Source organism: Trichosurus vulpecula, chromosome 7, assembly GCF_011100635.1.
Source record: "Trichosurus vulpecula isolate mTriVul1 chromosome 7, mTriVul1.pri, whole genome shotgun sequence".
Lineage (NCBI taxonomy): Eukaryota > Metazoa > Chordata > Mammalia > Diprotodontia > Phalangeridae > Trichosurus > Trichosurus vulpecula.
The window spans coordinates 23,337,733-23,360,987 of NC_050579.1; the positions used below are offsets into that span (position 1 = coordinate 23,337,733).

General features: G+C 48.6%; 1 protein-coding gene across 2 annotated transcripts; it reads left to right on the forward strand.

Moving 5' to 3' along the window:
• The first annotated feature begins 1,819 nt into the window (after positions 1–1,819).
• On the forward strand, positions 1,820–19,346 carry NCF1 (neutrophil cytosolic factor 1). Of its 2 annotated transcripts, none has more exons than XM_036767458.1 (11): positions 1,820–1,941; positions 3,061–3,141; positions 5,222–5,297; positions 7,038–7,203; positions 8,177–8,232; positions 9,539–9,661; positions 11,121–11,228; positions 15,164–15,281; positions 16,237–16,344; positions 17,041–17,186; positions 18,825–19,346. In XM_036767458.1, the coding sequence occupies exons 1-11, from the start codon at positions 1,870–1,872 to the stop codon at positions 18,941–18,943; spliced, it is 1,173 nt and encodes a 390-aa protein (XP_036623353.1). In that variant the 5' UTR covers positions 1,820–1,869; the 3' UTR covers positions 18,944–19,346. The 2 variants fall into 2 exon arrangements, with proteins under 2 accessions (XP_036623353.1, XP_036623354.1); XM_036767459.1 differs by having other exon boundaries at positions 18,828–19,346.
• Positions 19,347–23,255: the final 3,909 nt, after the last annotated feature.

Here is a 23,255-nt window from a genome sequence, read left to right on the forward strand (position 1 = left end):
TCCTCAGTGGTTACAAATCTCTTAGAAGATAGAAAAGATTTTGGAAAGAGCCTCTAGTCATTGAGAGGAGGCTCTGGGGGACCACAGCTGTACGCCTTGGGGTTAAAAAGAGGGGAGCTCATGAAGTTACTTCTTATCTGGCTTCTGAGCTCTCTGAAGGCCTTTCTCCCCTAGAGATGGAGCTGAGCAGGAAGGGAGGGAGGGAGAAGGAGGGCTTATGTAAGAAGAGGAAATCCCCCTGGGGTTGGCTAATGGAGCAAACCCAGGGCCAGGGACTCCAGCTGGGCTACCTTGCTTCCCCATCGCCCCCAGTGTCTCTACCACAAGCCCGGCTGCTTCCTTTGGGGCTGAGGACATCTGACTTTGGGTCCCAGCCCAGGCCAAGGGCCTCATAGGAGTGAGAAGGCATCAACAGCTGAAGCAGGCACAGAGTAAAGGCCACTGTCACAGCAGTTCAGCCTTGGGACAGTTGGAGCCTGGGCAGCAGAGCTGAGCATCCAAGGGGGATTCCTCTGCCTGCTCCCCACAGGCTCCACCTTCCTTCCTCCTGTTCCCGTGTCATTGTGTGGATTAGAACTCAGAATGTGGGAGCTCCCCACTCAGGGAGTCAAGATCTCTGGAGGCTGTGGCATGAGGTGGGACCCCTAGTGGGTTTGGCTTCCCATCCCCCTACATCCCCACTCCTCTGGACCGAAGCAAGGCCATTCAAATGCCCCGCCCACAGTGCCCTATAGTTTACAAAGGACACTTGGTATAGCGAGAAAAAGAGACAGGTTCAAATCTCACTTCTGTGTGACCTTGGGCCAGTCACCTCTCTGGGACTCAGTTTCCTCACCTATAGAATAAGGGAGGTTGGACTAAGTGGTCTCTGGCACCTTCCAGCTCTTTGTCTGGGATCTATGACTTCCAATCCAGTCTCTCCTGTGATCCTCCCAACAGCCTGAGAAGGGGAGTGAGGGGGGTGGGGGCGGGGGCAGGAAGCAAGAGCCCTTTGACAAAAGAAGAGATAGAGAAGGTGAAGAGGCCACCCAGAGCCTGGGTCTTCTGTGTTCTGGTCCAGCATGGCATCATTCGCCCCGCACATGCATGTAGCACACAGATATACAAGGGCGTCTGTCTGTAACAAATTAGAAAGCCTCTCCCGCCTGCCTCTCTCTCTCTCTCTCTCTCTCTCTCTCTCTCTCTCTGTCTCTCTGTCTCTCTGTCTCTCTCTCTCTCCTCATTTCTCCCTCCCTCTCTCTGTCTCTTTTTCTCCCTCTCTTTCTCTCTCTTTCTATCTCTCCCTCCCTCTCTCTTTTTCTTTCTCTCTCCATCTCTCCCTCCCCCTTTCTTTCACTCTCTCTTTCTCTCTCCATTTCTCCCCCCTCTTTCTCTTTCTCCATTTCTCTCTCCCTCTCTCTTTCTCTTTCCCCATCTTTTCTTCCCCTTCTCTCTTTCTCTCTCTTTCTCTGTTTCTATCTTTTTATCTCTCTCTCTTCCTCTGTTTCTTTCTTTCTCCATCTCTCTTTCTCCCCACCCCCCACTTGGTCTCTTTCTCTCTCTCTCTCCATCTCTCCCTCCCCCTCTCACTCACTCTCTCACACATGTACACATATACAGTTGTTAGAATGATGAGAAATCGAAACAGTAGAGATAGAAGAAATGATAAGAAACTGAAAGAAGAACCCAAGGTCATCCAGGCATCTGCCCCTCCCTGAGGGCTGGGCCCCTTCCTCTCCCTCAGCACAAACAAATTCCCTTGCTTATGACTTCCTCTTTTCCTAACACATAAAAGGCTGTGGGGGTGCCCCAAGACTTTCCAGTCACAGATCCTCCACCAGCCCTCAACCCTCAGGGAGTTCTGACCAGCTTGAGGAGGGGATCGCAGTCATGGGGGACTCTTTCATCAGGCACATCGTCCTCCTAGGCTTTGAGAAGCGTTTTTCCCCGAGTCAGCACTATGTGAGTACCATCCAGGGCTGGCCTTGCCCCATGGGCAGATCAGCCCAGCAACTGCCCCGTGGTCTGATGGAAAGGCGAGCCTTCAGCCATCTTTCCCATCACAATGCTGAAGCCCAAGCATAGAGACCGCTGGTGTCTTTTCTGGGGTTGTAGGATCCTCTAAAGCTGGACAGATCCTCAGCACTCTAACCCAACCATTACCCAGAGTATTTTGGTGACTTTCCTCCATCCCACAGAGGGGTCATTATCAGAGGTTACATTTGAACAGCTGCCTCGACTCCAGAGTCCAAACTCTCCTCTGTCCAGTTTTGTCTCCTCAGACTGCCCATTTCCCCCCAGTGCTCAGCACTTAGTAGGTACTTAAGAAATATTTCTTGACTTGAATTTAATTTAATTGGGCAAAATCACTGTTTTGTTTCTTATAAATACCCCTGAAAGGGGGAATAGTTTAAATCGTTACCCAATCAGCCACGTACATCACCAGCTGTGGGACCTGAGACAAGTCACAATATCTGTGAGCCTCAGTTTGTTTTTTCTCACGTGGGTTTAAACTAGACGGCCTCTAGGGTTCTTCCAGCCTTGAATTCTATGAATCAGAGCAGCTCACTGGCTCTTGGCAGGGTTATATGTCCAGAGGAGAGAGAAGGGGGCCAGAGGGGCCACTGAGAGAGGCAGGAGACTACAAAAGAAGCAATCTGGGAGTCCCAATTCTGCCTCACTGGACACCGTCCCCACTTCTGCCTTCGGCTCTCTTTTCCTTCCTGTCTGTCTTGTTTCGCCTACTGAGCTCCTAGAGAGCATAAATTGTTCTTTCTTCCCCATCTTTCTGCCCGCTGGAGCACCTGGTAGCCAGCGACCTGATGAAAATGATCTACTTACCCCTTTTCCCCTCCCCCAAACCCGCTGCACCCCTCCACTTTTACTCCGATCCTCCTATTTATGATTAAAGCCACCTTGTAAGAAAGAAGCTAGAAAGCTACAGGAAAGGGCTGGGATGGCGTTCTCCACTCCCACCATGCTTCCTGCAGCAACCTTGCCTGCTGATTCTTTGCTCCATTGGGATGTGGCTGGCCCTAACCATGGACACTAGACTTAGTTGGGCCCTTCTTCTTTCTCCAGGTCTACATGTTCTTGGTGAAATGGCAGGACCTTTCAGAGAAGGTGGTCTACCGCCGTTTCACAGAGATCTACGAGTTCCATGTGAGTGTGGGCCTGGAGTGGGGGGCCGGTCCATGGGATTTCACCATGGAGGGAGGGGAAAGAGAGAGAAGCCCTAAGGGGCTCCGTCCATTTCTGACCACAGACTGGAAGAAAACAATCTAAGATATATCCATTATTGAGCCAATTCTCAATGAGCCAAGGGAGGTTCCCACTCTCTATATATGAATGAATGAGTGAAAGAACGACTGAAAGTTAAAGACTGGTAAAATGTTTAATATATGCAAAGCACTGACACAGATAATCCAAAGTAACAGATAATTCTCAAACAGGACAATAGCAATCTTCAAACAAGCCCCAGATCATCTCTTTGTGGCTTGGAAAAGCCTTCTCTGATTTGAGGGGCAGCAGACTGACCTTCCTGGGTGGTACAATGGACAGTGTACTGGGCCTTGAGTCAGGGAGACCTGAATTCAAATCCAGTCTCAGGCTCTTTCTGACAAGTCATTTAACCTCTGTTTTCTCATTGCTGAAGTGGAGTGGCTCACCACACCTGCCTCACCACACCTTACCTGAGGCTGAAATGAAATCATATTTTTAGAGTGCCTTGCAAACTTCAAAATGCTCTGTAAATGTTAGCTATTATAAGCATCTTTGGCTTGAGACCACGGTAGAGTGAGTTATGTCATGTGAAGACTGAGAAGAGGGGTGGGGGAAGCTGTCTAAGAAGCATTCAGGGAAATGGAAGAAACTGGTCCAGGGTTCAATGGTTGTCACAGACCAGACACAAAGTGTGTGGTACCACCCTGCACCCCTTCAGATAATTGAGGAGGGTCTATATGCCCATCATTAACAGCTTAGTCAACTGGGCACGGGGTGCCACCCTGGTTCCATTAAATTGATGGTTGGTCTGTTAACACATCAGCGTTTATATTTATCAGGAAGGTGTAATCAGGATATTGTTACTCTTTGCTTTTTGGGTGAACTTACAGACAAGGTTTTAAAAAAGCAGTAACCGCTTTGAAGTGCTAATAAGACCTAAAAAGGGTGATTCAACATGTGTGTTGAGTTCAACTCTCCACGACCCCATTTGGGGTTTTCTTGGCAGAGACACTGGAGTGGTTTGCCTTTTCTTTCTCTGGCTCATTTTACAGATGAGGAAACTGAGGTAGACAGGGTTAGATGACTTGCCCAGGGTCACACAGCTAGTAAGTGTCTGAGGCTGCATTTGAACTCAGGTCCTAGCAACTCTAGGCCACTGTGCCGGCGAGATGCTCCATCTACATAGCCATCACTTTCCCACCTGCGCATTTCTTTGGGCTCTTTCTTAGCCCAGAATGCTCTCCCCCTGCTCTCTATCCATTGAAATGCAATTAATACAAATCCTAACTCCTCCTTGGAGACTTCCCCAGAAGCAAAAGTGATTTCTTCCTCCAGTATACTCTGAGCATCCCATTCATATCTCTTTTGTGCTTGTATCTCCTTTTCTCTTACAGTTATTTGGTTCTATTGTGGTTTCTATTATAGTTATTTGTTATAATATCTCTATTATGCTTATTGTTCTGTTTTAGTTACTCATTCAAGCATTTCATCTCTTCTACTGCTTTATAACCTCTTGGAGGCAGAGACAGTACCCTAGCACAATATTCTGTACACAGTAGGTACTTAATAAATGTTTTTGGCGTTGAATGGATATGATCAATCAACAAGCATTCATTAAGCACCCACTAGGTTCCACGTACCCTGCTGGCCTGGACACAACAATGATAAAGATGAAACATTTCCTGGCCTTCAGGAGCTTACATCTAATTAACCCATCAACGGCCATTAATCGCCTATCAGTCGAGTGACAAGCTCTTATAAAGCCCCACGCCAGGCACTCACCAATACCATGGTGGCCGTGGCAGTAGAGAGAGGACGTTGGATGTGAGAGATGTTGAAAAAGGAGCGAGGTCAGAACGTGGCGTCTGATGGATGTGTGAGGAGCCAGTGAGCTGGGGGTGATTCTGACGTTCTGAAGCAGGATGCTGGAAGGGGGAGAGCTGGCGCAGCCTCAGTTTCCCTCCGTCGTGTGGGAACAGGGAAGAAATGACTTTGCTTTTCCTATTTTCTCTCCTTTTAGAAACTGTTAAAAGAAATGTTTCCTATTGAATCTGGACAAATCAGCTCAGAGAACAGAATCATCCCCCACCTCCCAGGTACGCTGAGTTGAGGGCAAGAGCTAGGAAAGAAGTGAAATCTTCTTGGGAATTCTCTCACCTGCCCTTACTGAACTTGGGCGGGCTCTCTGCATCCTGAACATCATTTCCGTAACTCTCAGTTTCTGTGAAATGGGTGAATACTACCTGTCCTGTCTATGTGGCAGAGTCACAGTGAGGTTGAAATGGGATCCTGTACGTGGATGTGCTTGTAAAAATGTGCAGCTCTCTGCGGGGGCCGGCTAGCAGGCTGGGCTTGTGGACGGGGGGCTGAATCTGAAGTCAGAAAGACCTAGGATCTCATTCTGTATCTGGCACTTACTTCTACTGTGGCCCTGGCAAATCTCTGTGCTTCGTGTCTATCTTTGGCAAAATGGGTGTGACAGGCTTGGACTAGACCTCCAGAGTCCTTCTCAGTTCCGTGATGCTATTATTAGGGGCGTGGGATGCATATACAGCACCTGAAAATGAAGAGACAATTGCAAAGTTTGTCCATGCCCTGGGATGGGGAGGTCTGGGTTTGTGTCCATGCCCTGGAGTAGAGAGGTCAGGGTCGGGGAGAGAGACAGAGCTGCTTAGGGATGGCACTGATCTTTGATCCCCTGCTTTATTCGGGGTCGAGGGGGTGCTTTGCCCTGGTGGATCCTTTCCCAGGGGCCTGAGCTGAGCTCTTGGACTTTTGACTAGGGTTCCTTGGGATAAGCTAGCTGCCTTGGGAAAACCCCAGGCTCAAAGAGAACAGTCTCCAGCTGTCCTTTGCTGCCTAAGGTTTAGGTTTCAATTCCGGCCAGAGCTCAGGCCACCCCACCCCCTAAATCAGAGGCACATAGCATAAAACCAATCAAGAACTACTGGGCTTGGTACTGAGCAGCAATGGTGACTGGAAACAGGAAGCTTCCAGATGGCTTGTGGCCTCGTCCTCTGGGCCATGGCCCAGGTGAGGTCCTCCCTGGTCGGCCTCCTGTGGCCACCCCCCTGATCCCTAGCTACAGCTCTGCTCTCTCTCTGCCCGGGTCTGCTCAAGCTCCACTGCACAACAGGTCCTTTGGGTGAGTAACAAAAAGAGGAAGAGGAAAGAACAGCAAAAGCTACTTAAAACCCACAGAGAGCTGGACATTCATGGGACAGGAAGCCAGGCAAGCACTTTCTCAGCTCGTTGGCTTGCCACTGAGGCAGGGAGGACCTTGGCCAAGTTTACAGCAAAGTCAAGGCCAGGACCCAAGACTCCCCTGTCCCATGGCCTGGCTTGTCCTGGAGACACCAGCATCACAGGTTCACAGCAGTTAGAGCGCTGGATCTCAGGAAGACTTGAGTTCAAATCCAGCCTCAGACACTAGCTAGGTGACCCTGGGGAAGTCATTTCACCTGGTTTGCTTTAGTTTCCTCAGTGGTAAAATGGAGATAAGGACAGCACCCACCTCTCAGGGTTGTTGTGAGGATCAAATGAGGCAATATTTGTAAATTGCTTATCAGTAGGCACTATATAAATGGTCATTCTCTTCCCTTTACAGATCCAGGGCTGGAAGGCAGCCCAGAATCCATCTAGTTTAACCCCCTCACTTTATAAATAAGCAAACAGACACCTAGAGAAATTACGGTACTCACCCACGGTCACACAGGCATTGGTCGGCTGAGGTTGGATTTGAACCCAGGTCCTCTGCCTCCAGTCTCTTTTCATGCCCCAATCTTCTTCTGTCACTCACCTCTCTGCTTGCTGTTCTTGGCCACTCGGCCATCCAGCCCCTCGATGGTTCGATGGGCAGAGGACCACAGAGAACCGCCAGGGCACGCTGACTGAGTACTGTAACACCCTGATGAACCTGCCCACCAAGATCTCCCGCTGCTCCCACGTTCTGGATTTCTTCAAAGTAAGACCTGACGACCTGAAGCTCCCCTCGGACAACCAGTGAGTGACTGCTGCTTGCCTTTCCTTCTCCACCCCACTGCCTGCTGGGGGAGAGATGAAAGGCCACAGGGTGGGATGCTGGGGCACTAGACAAGCTAATGTCCCAGCAGGTTTTCAAAACATCAGTGCTAGGGGCATCTGGGTGGTGCAGGGCATAGAGCACTGGTCCTGGAGTCAGAAGACCTGAGTTCAAATCCTGCCTCAGACACTAACTGCGACCCTGGGCAAGTCGCTTAACCCTATTGGCCTCAGTTTCCTCATCTGTAAAATAAGCAGGAGAAAGAAATGGCAAACCACTCCAGGATCTTTGCCAAGAAAGCCCTAAAGGGGGTCCTGAAGAATTGGACTTGACTAATAAAAAAAAGGAGGAATGTGGTGGAAAACATAGGTGATATAAAAAGAGAAACTCATAAAATTTTAATTAAAAAAAAAAGATACCACTGGGGGGGGTAATAATCAAATCTGGAGCAGGAGTTCTTAACTTGGGGTCCGTGAATTTGTTTTTTACATGTTTTCATAAATGTATTTCAACATAATTGGTTTCTATGTATTTTCTTTTTTTCTTAATTATTTTTGGAGGCAGTCAGGATTAAGTGACTTGCCCAGGGTCACATAGCTAGTAAGTGTCTGAGGCTGTATCTGAAGTCAGGTCCTCCTGACTCATAGCTGAGTATAGACCTAGCTGTCCCTATGTGTTTTCTTGGATGCATCGAAAAGCATGATTCTGAGAAGGGTTCCATGGGTTTCAGCAGACACTGCCCAAAAGGTCCATGAAACAACTGAGATGAAAAGCCCCAGACCTAGAGGAAAGGCGCATTTGTCTTCCTCCTTGCTCTTGTTCCAATCCAACACATGTCTCTGGTTATCTGGGAGCTCTTCCTTGGGTCTACCTCAGGACTCCCTGCTGCAGTGAATGCAGAGTCAGGTGTGTGACAGAGGGCACGAGACAAGACATTGGCTCTCTTCCTTGCAGGGTGAAGAAGCCAGAGACATATCTGATGCCCAAGGATTCCAGGAACAACGCTTCAGGTGAGAAATACAAGGGGCTCCTCTGGGGATCAGGGAATGTCAAAGAAGGGAAGGATCATCCCAGAGGAAGTCATCAGGACCCAAAGGGGGAAGAGTCTTCCATCGGGAATGGCCATTTACTTTGTGTTCACTATCAGCACTCCCAAAGCATTTGCCGAATGACCAAGTTCCAGAGCATCCTAGGATCCATTTCGAGGGAGAGGGCATCTTGGGGCCTGACGCTGGGCCTTCCTTTTTTTACAGAAGGGGAAATTGAGGCCTAAGGAGGATTATAAAATTGTGGATATGTCAAATTGGAAGGGGTCTTAGAAAATGTTTAGTCCAACACCCAATGGCCCCACCTCCCCCTTCCTATGGAGGACGAAATAGAAAGGAAGTGAGGGGCCAAAGGGCATGCAATCAGTAAGTGTCTGCTGTCCTTGGACTCTGGAGCCGATGGTCTTTGCACTGAGCTATGGTTGCATTGTTTGGCATTGAGTCTGAGTTTCTGGAAGGTTTTGGAGTGTAATGGAAGGACTGCTGGAGTCAGAGGCTGTGGGTTCGAATATTGCCTTTCCTGTTTGCTTATCTGTGTGACCTCTGGCAAATCACTGAAACCTCTCTGGGCCTCTTTCCTATGCAGTAGAATTAGGGGGTTGGACTAGGATCCAGGAGTTGTTCACCTTTTTGGCAGTCTGGGGAAGCCTGTGGACCCCTGTCTCAGAATAATGTCTTTTAGTGCCTAGGATTCCAAAGGCATGTTGAACTGAATATTAAAACTGAAATATTGAAGAGTGTTTATTGTAAATATTTAATTGTATTGTAGTATATTGATTGAAAAATTGAATATTGAAATAGTTATGAAAATATTAAAAACAAAAACCCACCAAGTTCACGGATCCCAGGTTAAGAGAGCCTGGTAGATGAGCTAGTAGGTCCTTTATGCTGGATTGTTGGTCTTCCCTGCGTGACCTTGTACGAGTCACTTAATCTCTCTGTGTCTTGTTTCCTCTTAAGCAAAATGAAGGGATTGTACTAGATGACCTTGAAGGGCCTTTTCAACTCTGGCTTATTTGGTTCCTCTAAGAACAAACAGATGCTCTTTATGTCCCCAAATCAAAGGAGGAGGAGGGGAAGGGGGCCGAAACCATAGAATGTGTTGGGAGGAGCAGGAGGAGCGCAAAGGCCAGTCCCCTTTTCTCCATCCCTTCTGATATGTGGTGTGAAGGGAGGGAGGGGCCCAAAGGCGAGCTTGCCTCCCTCGCTCCCCACTCCATCCCCGACCTGGAAGCCTCTTTTCTCAGCTCTCTTTTTCTACTGCCCTCAGACATCACTGGCCCCATCATCTTGCAGACCTACCGGGCAATCGCAGACTATGAGAAAAACTCCAATACGGAGATGACCCTGAAGTTGGGTGACCTGGTGGATGTGGTGGAGAAAGGACAAAGCGGTCAGTCCCCCTCCCCCCTCCTTCCTTCTGCTTTCTTCTTCCTTCCCCTTTCCTTCACCCTCTCCACTCCCCAACCCCCAACCTGGACCGGTTCCATCTCTAGCATAGCCTGGGACAGGCAGGCTGGGTCCCCCTTTTCCCTGGCTTCTCCGAGGTCCTTTGGTGCCTCATCACTGAATGCTTTTATTTTTTATTTATGGAGTTGGTGGGTCCAAGGAGGGTGCCAGTGTATAGGAATGAGTCCTCATTTATTGCCCCAAGAATTGAGGCGATATGGTGGTCTTGTCCGGGAGGCTTTGGTGGTTGAGGGTGGGGGGAGGGGAGAAAAAGGGATTGGATGATCTGTGAGTGTGTGGGTATGTCTGTATGTGAGACATGGCTATGATACATGTGCATGTCTCTGTGGGGGAAGGGAGGAGAATGGAACAAGCATTCATTAAGCACCTACCAGGTTCCAGGCACTGTGGTAAGTGCCCCTCACAACAACCCTTCGAGGCAGGTTGCGTTATGATATCCGTTGTACAGGATCACAAGATATGTAGGGAAAAAAACCAGCAAAACTCTGGACTTTGAATAGGAACCTGAGTTCAAATCATGCTCACACTTACTAGCTGTGTAATTAAGGCATTTAATTTCTCTTAGCTTCAGTTTCTCTGTTTGTGAAATGGGGATATGAGAAATTATGTTACTTGTTTCATAGGGTTGTCATGAAGCTCTATAGAAGTGTGAGCTATTTGATAGTGAAGGTGATGTGCTTGGTAGCCAGGTGGTACAGTGGTTACAGCACTGGACTTGGACTTGGGACATCCTGAGTTCAAATCCAGATGCTTACAAGCTGTGTGATACTGTGCCAGCCACTTACCCTCTCTGTGCCTCAGTTTCCTCATCTGAAAAATGGGGATAATCATAGCACCTGCCTCCCGGGGTTGTGGTGAGGATAAACTAAGGTCATTTGTAAAGCTTTTTGCAAACTCTAAAGCACTACGTAAATGCTAGTTATTATACGTGTTTATGTATTTTCCATCCATCCGTTTATTATTGTCACATACAGCCAAGGACATGTTTATGTGTTTGTATTATATTCACACAGCCAGAGGGCAATCCCATAATACCCTCTCAATATGTGTGTGTGTGTGTGTGTGTGTGTGTGTGTGTGTGTGTTGGGGTGGTGAATGTGGGTTTGTAGTTGTGTAAGGATATGCTTTTGAGCAATAGGGCTTAGAAGGGAGTGTACATTCAGGTGTCTGTGCTTGTGTGTTTCTGCAGGGGCCTGGGCTTAGTATCTAGCGTAGGACCCTGTCTGTAACCAGCCCTCAATCAACACGTGCTGAATAGCTGAATGCCTGTCTTCATGGGCGTGCTTGTATGTTTGGGTGGGTGCTCCCCACAGCCCACAGGGGTCTGGAAAGCCACAGGGAAGCCTGTGGCCCTCACGCTGTGTTTGTGGCTCTGAAAACAGGTTGGTGGTTTTGCCAAACAAAGCAAAAGCGTGGCTGGGTACCAGCTTCTTACCTGGAGCCCATAGACAGTCCAGATGAGTCTGAAGAACAGGAGCCCAATTATGAAGGTACTTCTCCTTCCCCTTCCCAAAGACACCCTCCCCCCCGACCTCATACACCAAGGTCCACCTCTCAGTCCAAACAAGTCAGGGTACATCAGGTTAAAGAGAGGAGAAGAGTTTCTTCCCAGCCAGTGATTTCTCACCAGAGGGACTCAATCATTCATTCATTTACTTATCCATCCATCTATCCATCCGTCCATCCATCCATCCATCCGTCCATCCATCTCATCCGTCCATCCATCCGTCCGTCCATCGTCAGTCCATCCATCCGTCCGTCCATCGTCCGTCCAGTCCGTCCGTCCGTCCGTCCGTCCGTCCGTCCGTCCATCCATCCGTCTATCCATCCATCTATCCATTAATTTAATCAATCACTCAATAATGTCATTAAGCTCTATTATACTAAGTGAAGGTGACACAATATGCTACAATGACAAAAGTTAGAGTTGGAGGAGCTGGGTTCTAATGTGGACACTGCTCCTCCTTAGCTGTATGATCTTGGGCAAGTGACTTCCCTTCTCTGGGCCCCACTTGCCTCATCTGTAGATTGAACAAGATTACTGAGGTTCCTTCCAGCTCTAGAGCCTATGATCTATGGTGTAAGAGATAAAGAAAGTCCCCGCCCTCAAGTTGTTTACATGAGAATTTGAATCCAGGCTTAAAAAAAATTAATTCTGAATTCAATGAACATGCAAACAAGGAGAATTTCCATGTATAGAGCAGACCAGAAAAAGAAGATTGTCCGTGAAAACAAAAGATTTCCATCACATTCAGTTGGTTTTTCTCTCTAAGAATATAACACGTAACTTTCAAAGCTATCCTATTTGTCTCCTTTTGGTCTTTCTCCTGTGAATTAAAAATAAATTCTGAACTTAAACACCAAAAACTTCAGATTATTTCCCTACACACAACAAAACAAAATTTGATATGAAACCATGAATCTCCATTTCATATTTCCTGCTTTTAAAAAAGTGTTTAATACATTCTATATCTTACTTTCAAAACTGTCCTGCTTGTCTATGCTCCTTTCTGAATTTCCTTTTGTTCTCTCCTCTGCATTTTAAAAAGTATTACAATGTTTCTCTTTTTGGGGTATCATTGTTACCAACTTGTCTTTTGCCTAATCCTAGCCCCTCCAATTAAGAACCAAGAGAAAGAAAGAAAAAAAATCTCTTGTAACAAGTAGCAAAACAGATCTACCCAACAAAGTCCAAACGTATCTTTTTAATGCAAACTTGTGTCCCTCACTTTGTCAGGAGGTGGGTAACATGCTGCATCTCCGGTCTTTGGGACATGTGGTTGGTCATTGAAATGATCAGAATTCTTAAGTCTTTCAAAGTTTTTTTTTTTTTAACAATGTTTCTGTTTTTGAATAAATTGTTCTCCAGGTTCTGCTCACTTCACTCTGCATCATTTCAAACTAACTCTGATTCTCTGAAATTATCTCCTTTGTCATTTCTTGCAGTGTGATAATATCCCACTATATTCATATACCACAATTGGTTCTGCCATTCTCCAACTGTCTAAGGCACTCCCTTAGATTTTAGTTCTTTTCTCTTCCTTCTTCCCCGCCCCCTTCAATCTCCTTTTCAGATCAGCACATTCATTTCATTTGTCACTATTCCCTCCCCAGTATTATTTTCCCTCCTAACCATCTTCTCCTTCCCTATTTCCTCAGGCTACCCTGTTGAGTTTGGTGTATATCTATACCAAACTGTTGTATGCATTCAAACTACCTTTGTCTCTTTTGGATGAGTGAGGTGCATCTGATACACTCTCCTCTAACTCTTCCCTCCGTGTTTGCATACTTTTCTTCTCTTGTGCCCTAATTAGGAGAAATAACCAAGTTCTGCCTCCTTTTTTCCTTTCTACATCAATGTATTCCTCCTTTTACAGTCCCTTCTCTTTCCTCCTTTCTAAACTCTTGGAACAAAATTAATCTACCTCCAGGGTCTCTGTTTTTTCTTAGTTAACTCCCTTAATACTCTTTGAAGATAAGAAAGTTCTGAAGGGACACTTGTTTCTTCTTCTATTACAATGTTAGCACCACATCATCATATATCTTCTTCCAATTCCTCAAACAAACCTTACACTTTCTAGGTGTCTCTGGACTCTTCTGTTTGTATTTCAAAGTTTCTACTCAGCTCTAGTCTTTTCATCAGAAATGCTTGAAAGTCTTCTATCCAATTAAGGTCTATTTTTTTTCCTCTGTAGGATAATACTCATCTTAGCAGAGTAAATTATTCTTGATTGTAAGCCTATATTTTTCATCTTTTGAAATATTGTATTATAAGATCTCTTCTCATTTGTAGAAGAAACTGCCAGGTCTTGTGTGATCCCGATTCTGGTTCCATGGTACTTGAGCTGATTTTTTCTGATTTCTTGCAGTATGTTGAGGTTTTTGTTTTGTTTGCATGGGAGTTCTGGATTTTGGTTATGATATTCTTGGGATTTTTCTTGTCTTCCTTTTAGGAAATGAGAGATTCTTTCTTTCTTTACCTTGCCCTGTGATTCTAATAAGATAGAGAGAGTTTTAATTTATAATTGATTGAAATATAGTGTTCAGGCTTTTTTTAAAAAGTTATAGTTTTCAGAGATTCTAAAGTTCTCCCTTCTTGACCTATTCTCCAGGTCAATTTTGATATCAGATATCTTTATTTAATTTCATTTTTTAATTTTATGATTTTGTTCTAATATTTCCTGCTATCTCATGGAATCACTGATTTCTGTTTCATCTCTTCCAGTTTTTAGAAATTGCATCTCTTGGAAAAAGTTTACCACTTTCCCTTCTAATCTATTTATTCACTTTCTAATTCTTTCTCCAAGAGCTTTCATTTCATTTAAAAAAAATCTATTATTCCATTACTTCTAAGGTATTCATGTAGTCCTTGTGGGAAATCTATTTTTAATTTTGAGTGTCTACTCACATTTGTTATAGGGTTACTCCCTCTAACTTTGGGGGAACATTTGCAATATTTTTATATAGGTTGGTGTTTTCTTTGATTTACTCATCTCTCCAACTTCAGGAACTGAATTGGGAATCTATGCCACTCCCTGCTGGTCTTTCCCTTGGGTTCCTGCAGTTTTCTCCATCTCTTGGGGTTAGACAGACCCTCCTGGATCTTGGAGGTTCTGAGCACTGGATGTCGAGGGCTCTCTCCAGCATCTTAGGGACCTTGGAGACCCTGGACTCTGGTTATCCTGGTCTGAACTTAGCATTACAAAGCTGCCACAGCTCTTTGGACATTGCAAGGTCCTAAGCCTGGAGTTTTCTCAAGGGTTCCTCAGCTCTTGCTGCCTTTAGACCTCTTAGGTTATCTCTGGTCTCATTGGGAGTCTACCCTGTGTGGTCACTGGCTTTACTGGTGACCCTCATTCTTATTGCTTCTGGCTGATCTTTTGGGTTGTTCAGGTGGTAGTCACTTACTATGATTTCTCATTGGATTTATTGATCATTTTGCACTTTAGAGTATGAACTGGTTTGAACTTTAGATCTTTGCTGGACTAGATATATGGAAGCTGGGCCATTTGAGCCATCTTGGACCAGCCTGGGCCGCTATCTTAGAGGTCAGAACCTGAGTAACCATTTTGGCCAGAAGTTGGAACCCATCTTCCCAACTCTGAGTTGAGTGTTCTCTCCACTGAGCCACAATATCTCTCTTGTAAAGCCACAGGATTGAATAAATTCACCAAGAGAGGGAGGATAGAGAGAAAAGAGGGCCTAGAACAAAACCAAGAAGGGAAGAGGGATGGGCAAAGAAGAAAGAGGAATGGTGGGAGATGTAGGAGGAGGCAAGGAGCAGGTCATGTCACAGGTGCCCAGTAAGAACCACAGAGGGGGGTGAAGACCACCTAGGTCCAGGTCAGCCTGTGGACAGGGCAGGGGAGGGGGAACAGAAGGGAGGGATGGGTCTCAGAACTCAGAACCCATACGACTATCCTAGGTGAACCTTACGTCACCATTAAAGCTTACACTGCTGTGGAGGAGGATGAAATGACGTTGAACGAAGGGGAAACCATTGAAGTTATCCACAAACTACTGGATGGCTGGTGGGTCATCAGGTAAGAGAAGAGGTTAGTTTGGGGAGCAAGGGTAAGGGATGCAGGGAACAGGCCTGGTCAAGTCTTAGGGAAGACTGTTAGGAACTCGGACCTGGGAAAGACTCTCAAGATGGAGTCACCAACTGGGGAAGCAACATGACATAGACTCATTCAACCAATTAATCAGTCAGCTAGTTAGGAAGTTGGTAGAGTGCTGGCTTGGAGACAGGACTACCCAAGTTTGAATCCTGTTTCATTTACTTACCAGCTGTGTGACCCTGGGTAAGTCACTGTACTTGTCTATGCCTCAGTTACCTCTCCATAAAATGAGAGAGTTAAACTCAGTGGTCCCTTCTCCTCTAAATCTATAATCCTTTGACCCAATCATTCAACCAGAATTTATTAAGTGCCTACTATGTACCAGGTACTGTACAAGTCACTGGGGATTTAAAGAGATCTGGATCCAATTTGGCATCAGGAGACCTGGGTTCTAATTTCTGTCTGTGCCACTAATTCACTGTGGGACCTTAGGCAAGTCACGTCCTTTCTGTTGGGCTAAATAATCTGTAAGGGAGCAGCTTAATAGTTGCTCTGGATTCAGATGAGCTGAGTTCAAATGTCTCCTCTGTGTGTCCCTAGGACAGTCGATTCATTTCCTGAACCTCAGCGGCCTCATGTATAAGATGAGGGGGTCAGCCCAGGAGTCCTCTGAAGCCCCCTCAGATTCTAGATGTAGGCTCCTCTCCAGCTCCCCCATTTTAGGGCTCTGTCCCTAACTTGCTGTGTGACTTTGGGCAAATTCTTGCCCTCTCTGGGCCTCAGTTTTCTCATCTGTCAAAGGGGCATCATTAAAGCCTGCCTCCATTGAAAGGGAGAGATGGCATTGCTGAGGACCTTCCACTCGTCCTCTTGGAGATGCTGCGCATTGCAGGGGATCCTGCCTGGGGAGCATCTCATGGGGGCTGTCTGATTGTAGGAAAGATGACATCACTGGCTACTACCCATCCATGTACCTACAGAAGTCTGGGCAGGACAATACGCAAGCCAAGAACCTCATCAAGAAGAGGGGGGCTCCACCCCGCAGGTGAGCCTCCTCCAGCCAGGGGACCCTTTGTTTGGGGGAATGGGATGGGAGGCTAAGGAGCTTTCAGGAAATCAGCCAGGGAGGCTGCCCTGTGCCAGTCTGTGGGCAGACAGGAGAGGAGAAGAGACTGGCACTGCCCTCAGGGAGTTTACAGGCTGCACGGGGAAGTGAGACTCACCAGCCGAACTCCCTGCCAGTACCTACCTAACTGGCATGTGTTGTAGAGCCCCAGGAATCATGATTTAACTTTTCAGATGTCAAGGACACATGGGAGTCAGAGAACCTGGGTTCAAATCCTGACCTTGTCAGTTAGTGACTCAGTGACATCCACCTGATCTTGGCCAAAGCACATCATTTCCATGGGCCTCAGTTTCCTTATCTGTAAAATGAGGGGTTAGACTAAGTGGCCCCCGAGGTGCTTCCAGCTCTCCATCCAGGAGGCTTTGAGCCCCAGGAGGCGGTCTGCCCTGAGGGCCAAAGAGCATTCCCTTTTGGAAAGTGAGGGGGCTGCACAGTCTCTAGCTATGCCTCGGTCCTATGAGCCTGAGATTGGGGTAAGGCAAAGAGTAGCCAGCCCTGAGGGAGGAATGAGAAGCCCCCTGGAAGGGAGACCCAGGGGCCAAGGGAATGGGGCGGAATCTGAGAAGACTTCCTCGAGGAGGAGGGCTTGACACCAACACTCCCCCCACTCCCCAGGTCCTCCATCCGCAATGCTCAGAGCATGCACAAGCTAGCCCGGAAGCGCATCAGCCAAGATTCCTACCGGAGAAACAGCGTAAAGTTCATTCAGCAGCGGAGAAAGATGAGACAGCTCAACACCCAGAAGGAGGAGAGCCAGCCCCGTGAGTGTCCACCCTGCCTGCCTGGGTCCTGGCTTCCCTTTCCTGCCCCAGAGAGGGGGGCCCTCGTGCTAGGAAAGGGGCCTCACTGGAATGGGGGCATTGTGTCACAGCAGGAGAAGCCCGAGATTAGGATCCAAGGACCTGAGTTCAAATCCTCTTCTCGTCTAGGAGCACCTAAGAGGCCCATGGAATGAGCAGTGGGCAAGGCAGTCTTTCCTATGGTCTGGTCCCTTAGTCTCTTCCCTCCCCACTGCCTTCTCACCCTTTCAAGCCCCCTTCGGCTTCCCCCTTCCCCCATCCTTAACCCTTCCCAATTCTCGTTCCTTCTTCCTTCCTTTCCCTTTTTCGAACCCCACTTCCAGTCTGTCCTCATCCCTCTGGTTGCAGGGAATGGTTGCAGCCAGGCCTAGCCCCATCCATAGGCAGAGTAGGTGGCTGTCCAGCTGGTGATATTTGCCTGAATATGGGAAAGCTCCTTAAAGACCTTCCCAACGATGAAAACAATTCTACCCTCACAGCATCACCTCTGGGACTCCTATTTTAAGCAGCTCCACATTCAGTCCCAGCTGGTCAGTCAATGAACAAATACTTATTAAGCACCTACTGTGTGCTAGGTACATGGTGGGGAAGGAAGTACAAAGAGGAAAACAATTCCTATTGGCAAGAAGTGTCCATTCTCTAGGACAGCAAAGAACCAGGGAAAGAGGATCTGCATGGGAATTGGAGGGCAGGGCATGATAGACACAGATTCCACTTTCACATTTTGCTGAGGGATGGATGGCTCTGCTGGCAACAGCCTTGCATGGCTTGCTCTTACCCCCTGGCAGAGGATCATGGGTATGAGAGAAGGAAGGAAAAAGAAAGGAAGAAGAGATGCTATTCCTTTGTTACCCACTGCCTGGTTGTCACTGGGCTTGCTGTGTGTAGTGGTGATCTGGCCTCCCCATGACAGGGGAGGTGAACAGGGCATTTGACAGCACCTCTCTCTCTTCTCTCTTCTCTCTTCTCTCTCTCTCTCTCTCTCTCTCTCTCTCTCTCTCTCCTCTCCATTCCCCCTCTCACTTCTCACTGTCTCTCCTCTCCCTCCACTTCTCTCCTTTTCTTTCTCTGTCTCTCTATCTCTCCCTGTCTCTCCATCTCTCTTCTCTGTCTTTCTGTCTCTCTCTGTCTCTGTGTCTGTCTGTATCTCTCTCTTCTCCCTGTCTATCTCTGTCTCTCTCTGTATCTATCTCTCTTCTCCCTGTCTCTCTCTATCTCTGTCTCTATCTCTGTCTGTCTTTCATCTCTGTCTCTCTTTTCTCTGTGTCTTTCTGTCTGTTTCTTCTATCTCTGTCTCTTTCTTTCTCTTTGTCTTTCTGTATCTCTATCTTTCCATCTCTCTGTCTTTCTCTTTCTGTCTCTTTCTCCTTCTCTCTCTCTCTCTGTATCTCTGTCTTTCTGTCTCTCTTTTCTCTGTCTTCCTCTCTATCTCTCACTTTTTCTCTCTATCTTTCTGTCTTTCTCCCTCTTTCTATCTCTCTATTTCTGTCTTTCTGTCTCTCTCTGTCTCTGTATTTCTCTGTTTCTCTCTCCGTATTTCTCTCCATCTCTCTGTCCCTCTCTGTGTCTCTGTCTGCCTCTCTCAATCTTTGTCACCAGAAGAGTCCCCGAAGTCACCCATGAAGCCCCAGCCAGCCGTGCCTCCTCGGCCCAGCCAGGACCTCATTCTCAACCGCTGCAGCGAGAGCACCAAAAGGAAGCTCATGACGTCGGCCTGATGGGGCAGCTGCAGCAGGCCGATTTGGCATGGGCCAGGGAGGACTCTGCCTAGCAGCACCATGTCCCACGGCCAGCAAGGACCCACAGCCCTCTTCCCGCCATCCCCTCACCCCCGTCTGTCCCAACAGCGTTGGCCAGCCTGCTTTGGGAGCTCCTCTGTTCCTTGGTCCATCTTGGTCATCCTCCTCCTCCAGGAAGTCATCCCAGATCACAGCTGGTCCCTCCTTCCCTCCCCTGTGCTGCTGTGTACATATGATGTGTATAATCATTGGGAACTGCTCACTTCTGTTTCCTGCCCCCCCCCCCCACGCCCAGGCTGTAAGCCCTGGAGGGCAGCTGCTCCCTGCCCCTTGGAGTTCTCTCTGTCCAGTCTAGTCCCTTGGCATCTGGCCTTCAATAAATATTGGTTGAGGAGACAAAGAAGAACATGTTAGTGGCCCTCTCCGAGTTCCTGGCACCCCTGCCACCCTCCCTCCACTCCCCAGCCAGGGCCTCTGGGGACCTGCCAGACGGGGAAGTTGCAGGAGTTTGGGGTTGGAGAGTAGCCCATTGCACACAGCCTTGGCCAAGAACAGGCTTGCGAAAGGCCGAACTGCAAACAGGCGCTTCCTTCTTGAGCTGGTCTACCCAGAACGAGCTCCTGGCCTAGGCAGCCTCCGTCCTTCCTACTTCCTTTGCTTCCTCTCCCCTGTCAAGCTTCTGCAGCTCTGTATCCCCTCTGCGAGGTCCCAGGATGGAGCCCTGGGGCTGGGCCCCATAAGGTTTGGAGCCCACAACGGCAGGGCAGAAGAGCCCTGACCTCAGAGGGCTGACCTTGGCATCTCCAGCCACCTACTACCTGTGTTTCCTGAATTATAAACCATGGGGCTGGACCAAACGGCCTTCGAGGTCCCTCCTGGCTCTAGGTTTATGGGATGCTCTAGGTCCAGCTCTGGTTCTCCTGGTGATGAACCCAGAGTACAAACTGCTGCTTGTGTGAGACCATGTGCTTGTGTGAATGTGAGACTATCTGATGAGTGATGGCTCTGAGCATGGAAAGGGGGCATGTCTATATACCTGAGTGTGGCAAGTACCCGTTCAGAGAACTGAATTCAAAGTCACAGGACCTGAGTTCAAATTCTGACTCTTTCATCTTGTGCATTGGGCAGGTCACTTAGCTTTGGGTCCATCCCCTCAGCCTTACCATGAAGGTGGCCAGCAGGGTCTCTGAGGCTCCTTGTGACTCTGGAGCTAACTGCAGTGTCAGGTGTACGTGTCCCAGGGGGCATTTCCCAAACCCGTTCAGCCTCTTCCCACCCACAGGTCACTCAGCCCTAGTTCCTTGCTTGCTCTGGGGGAAAGGGTGTGTCCTGGGCACTCAGTTAGGACTGACTGATCTGCCTCCAAGAAGGAAGCTGGCTTGTCTGAGTAATCCCCCCAAAGGACTGTTCCTAGGGGGCCTTTCCCTCTGAGAATTAGCTTCCTCCATCACCACATCATCAATGATCCATCGTCCCCTCCTCTGCCCTGACATATCTGTTGGGGCTTCTGCCTCTTACTGCTCGGGGTGGCCTTGGCCAAATTACTCCCCCTCCCTCAATTTTCTCATCTATAAACTGAGGAGACTGGACCCCTTTGCCTCAGAGACCCCTTCCAGCTCCCAAGATCCTATGACGGGATCGATTCCTTCCTCTCCCCCTTATTCCATGGGGCAGCTGGGTAGTGCAGTGGATAGAGCACCAGACCTGGAGTCAGGATGACCTGAGTTCAGATTTGACCTCAGACACTCACTTAGCCACGTGACCCTGGGCATTCATTCACCTCTGTTTGCCTCAGTTTCTCATCTATGACATGGGAATGATAATAACACCTCCCTGCCAGGACTGCAGCGAACATCGGCTGAGTGTGTGGCACCTGGTGAGCGTTAGAGAAATATTATTATTAATCTTTGCCTGACTCAGTTTCCTCGACTGCAAAATGGGGATGATATATAATAGCTCATTTTGGGGGGTCGTGAAGATAACTAATGAGATAGTAACTGCAAAGCCCTTAGCGCCCAGTGCCTGGCACAGTGTAAGTGCTAAAGGAAATGCTAGTTATGACTATTATTATTACAGATGAGATGTGACCCCGGGCAAGTCACGTAATCTCCGGGGGCCTCAGTTTCCTCATTTGTAACATGACGCCCCCGAGGGCCCGCCCCAGCTGCGGATCTAGGAGCCGACGAACGAGGAGGAGGGAGAAGGGGCTCACACCGCAGGGAGCCAGGCAGGGCTTCCTAGGAGATGCGCCCCGCCCTCGGAGTTTGTCTAAAGAAGTTTGGACCCAGCACTGCTAGAGCCCCGAGGCCACCTGATCCAATCCCCTCCTTCTACAGGCTGAGAAGCCGGATCCTCTGGGGCGGGGGGCGGTGTGACCGGCACCTCGGGTCACCCAAGGACTGAAGCGGGGCTGGGACTAGCACAGAACACTGTCCAGAAGACTTCACAGAGCATGCTCAGGGCCTGTTGTGCCCCACGATGTTACGCCCCACTACCAGCTGCTCCTGAGAGGCGGGCAGGGTCCTTCTTACCCACATTGTGCATCGCCCCCAGCTCTCTGCTCCCCAGTGTGCCAACAGCAGGCAGGACCTTTCACGGGCGGATACAGAGGCAGACACACTACTGAGTTGCTCTCCCAGGACCCCCTTCTCAGGGTCACTTCAGAGGGACAGAGCATCCTTCGGAGAGGACTATTCCATGAGAGCGGGTCAGTCATTGCCTGGAAGAGCCAGGAGCGTGGGGACAGACTGCATGTAAGGAGCGTTCCACAATAGAGGTGCCCCCCAGTTTTGGTTGGGTCTGCTTTCTGCAGCTTCGGGGTCTCCGCAGAGCATGCACAGTAATGAAGATGGGTAAAGAGAGGGGCGGAGAGCCCTGCTGCCTCAGTGAGGGACGAAGCTTTTCTGGACACTCGGCGCCGGAATCTGGCCGGGTTTGCGTCTGACTGTGCCTGTGGACTCCGTGATTTTAGGAGACAGACCCTTAGAGCTCGGAAGCCCCTTAAGCCTCATCCAGTCCGATTCTCTCGTTTTACTGGTGAGTGAGCTGAGGTCTGATGGGTCAGGCGACGGGCTTTTGGACCATGGAGTTAGAGCCAGGAGAGTTTAGAGTCCAGAAGCATTGAAGCAACCTAGAATCATGGGACTATAGAGTGGATTTGGAAGAGACCTCGGAGACCATGTGGTCCAACCTCCTTGGTTTACTGAAGAAACTGAGGCACAGAGGGGTTTAGTGACTTGTCCAGGGTCACACAGATGTTAGTAAGGATGTGAGGTAGAATTTGAACCCACCTGTACCTGACTCCAAATCCAATAAGTAGGGGCAGCTAGGTGGCGCGGTGAGTGGAACCCCAGCCCTGGAGTCAGGAGGACCTGAGTTCAAATTTAGCCTCAGACGCTTGACACACTAGCTGCATGACCTACCCCAACTGCCCTGCCTTCCCCCCTCAAACAAACAAATCCAGTAAGTACCTTATCAGTTCTTTCACACTGCCTCAAAGATTACATTGGTGGGGAAATGGGAGAGAGGATACTACAGGTACATAGATATAAGCATAAGACAAGGAGAACTGAGGCGAGAGAACGCTTACAACTGAGAGAGGAATCAGGGAAGGCTTCCCATAGGAGATAACCCTGCTGAGCCTAGAAGGAAAGGAAGACATCCAAGAGCAGGGAATGAGGAGGGAGCACAGCTGGGGCAGGTAACAGAGGTAGAGTGTGATAAGTCACGTTCCAGTCAAGTCCACAAGCATTTATTAAGGGTCTACTATGTGCCAGGCACTGTGCTGCTAAGCCCTGGGGATACAAAATGGGGCAAAAGACAGTCCCCGCCCTCAGGGACTTTACAATGGAATAGAGAGACAACATGCAAACAACTGTGTACAGGACAAAGAGGGGGTGGTCTCAGAGGAAAGGCGCCATGGGTAAGGAGGACTGGGAAGGGCTTCTTGCAGAGGATGAGCCTGTAGCTGAGACCTGAGGGTCTCATACTCTCACCATAAATGGGGCAGGCAGCAGGAAGAGCTGTTTCAGAGAGGGATGGAGACCAGACCCCAAGTTTTCCAGCCCTTTCCACTATTCCGAGCTGCTTCCATGTGTTTGTTTTGGGTGGGGACCCAGACTTGTGATTTTATTGCTATAGGGAAGTCCCAGATGAAGAAATTCTCTCCATCAGTGCAGGTAGGCCCCCACTCTGCTTCTTAGAGTCTGAGAGAGTTGCCTTGAGCGCTGAGAGGGGGACTTACCCAGAGTCACCCAGCCAGGATGAGTCTGAGGCAGGATGTGAACCCAGG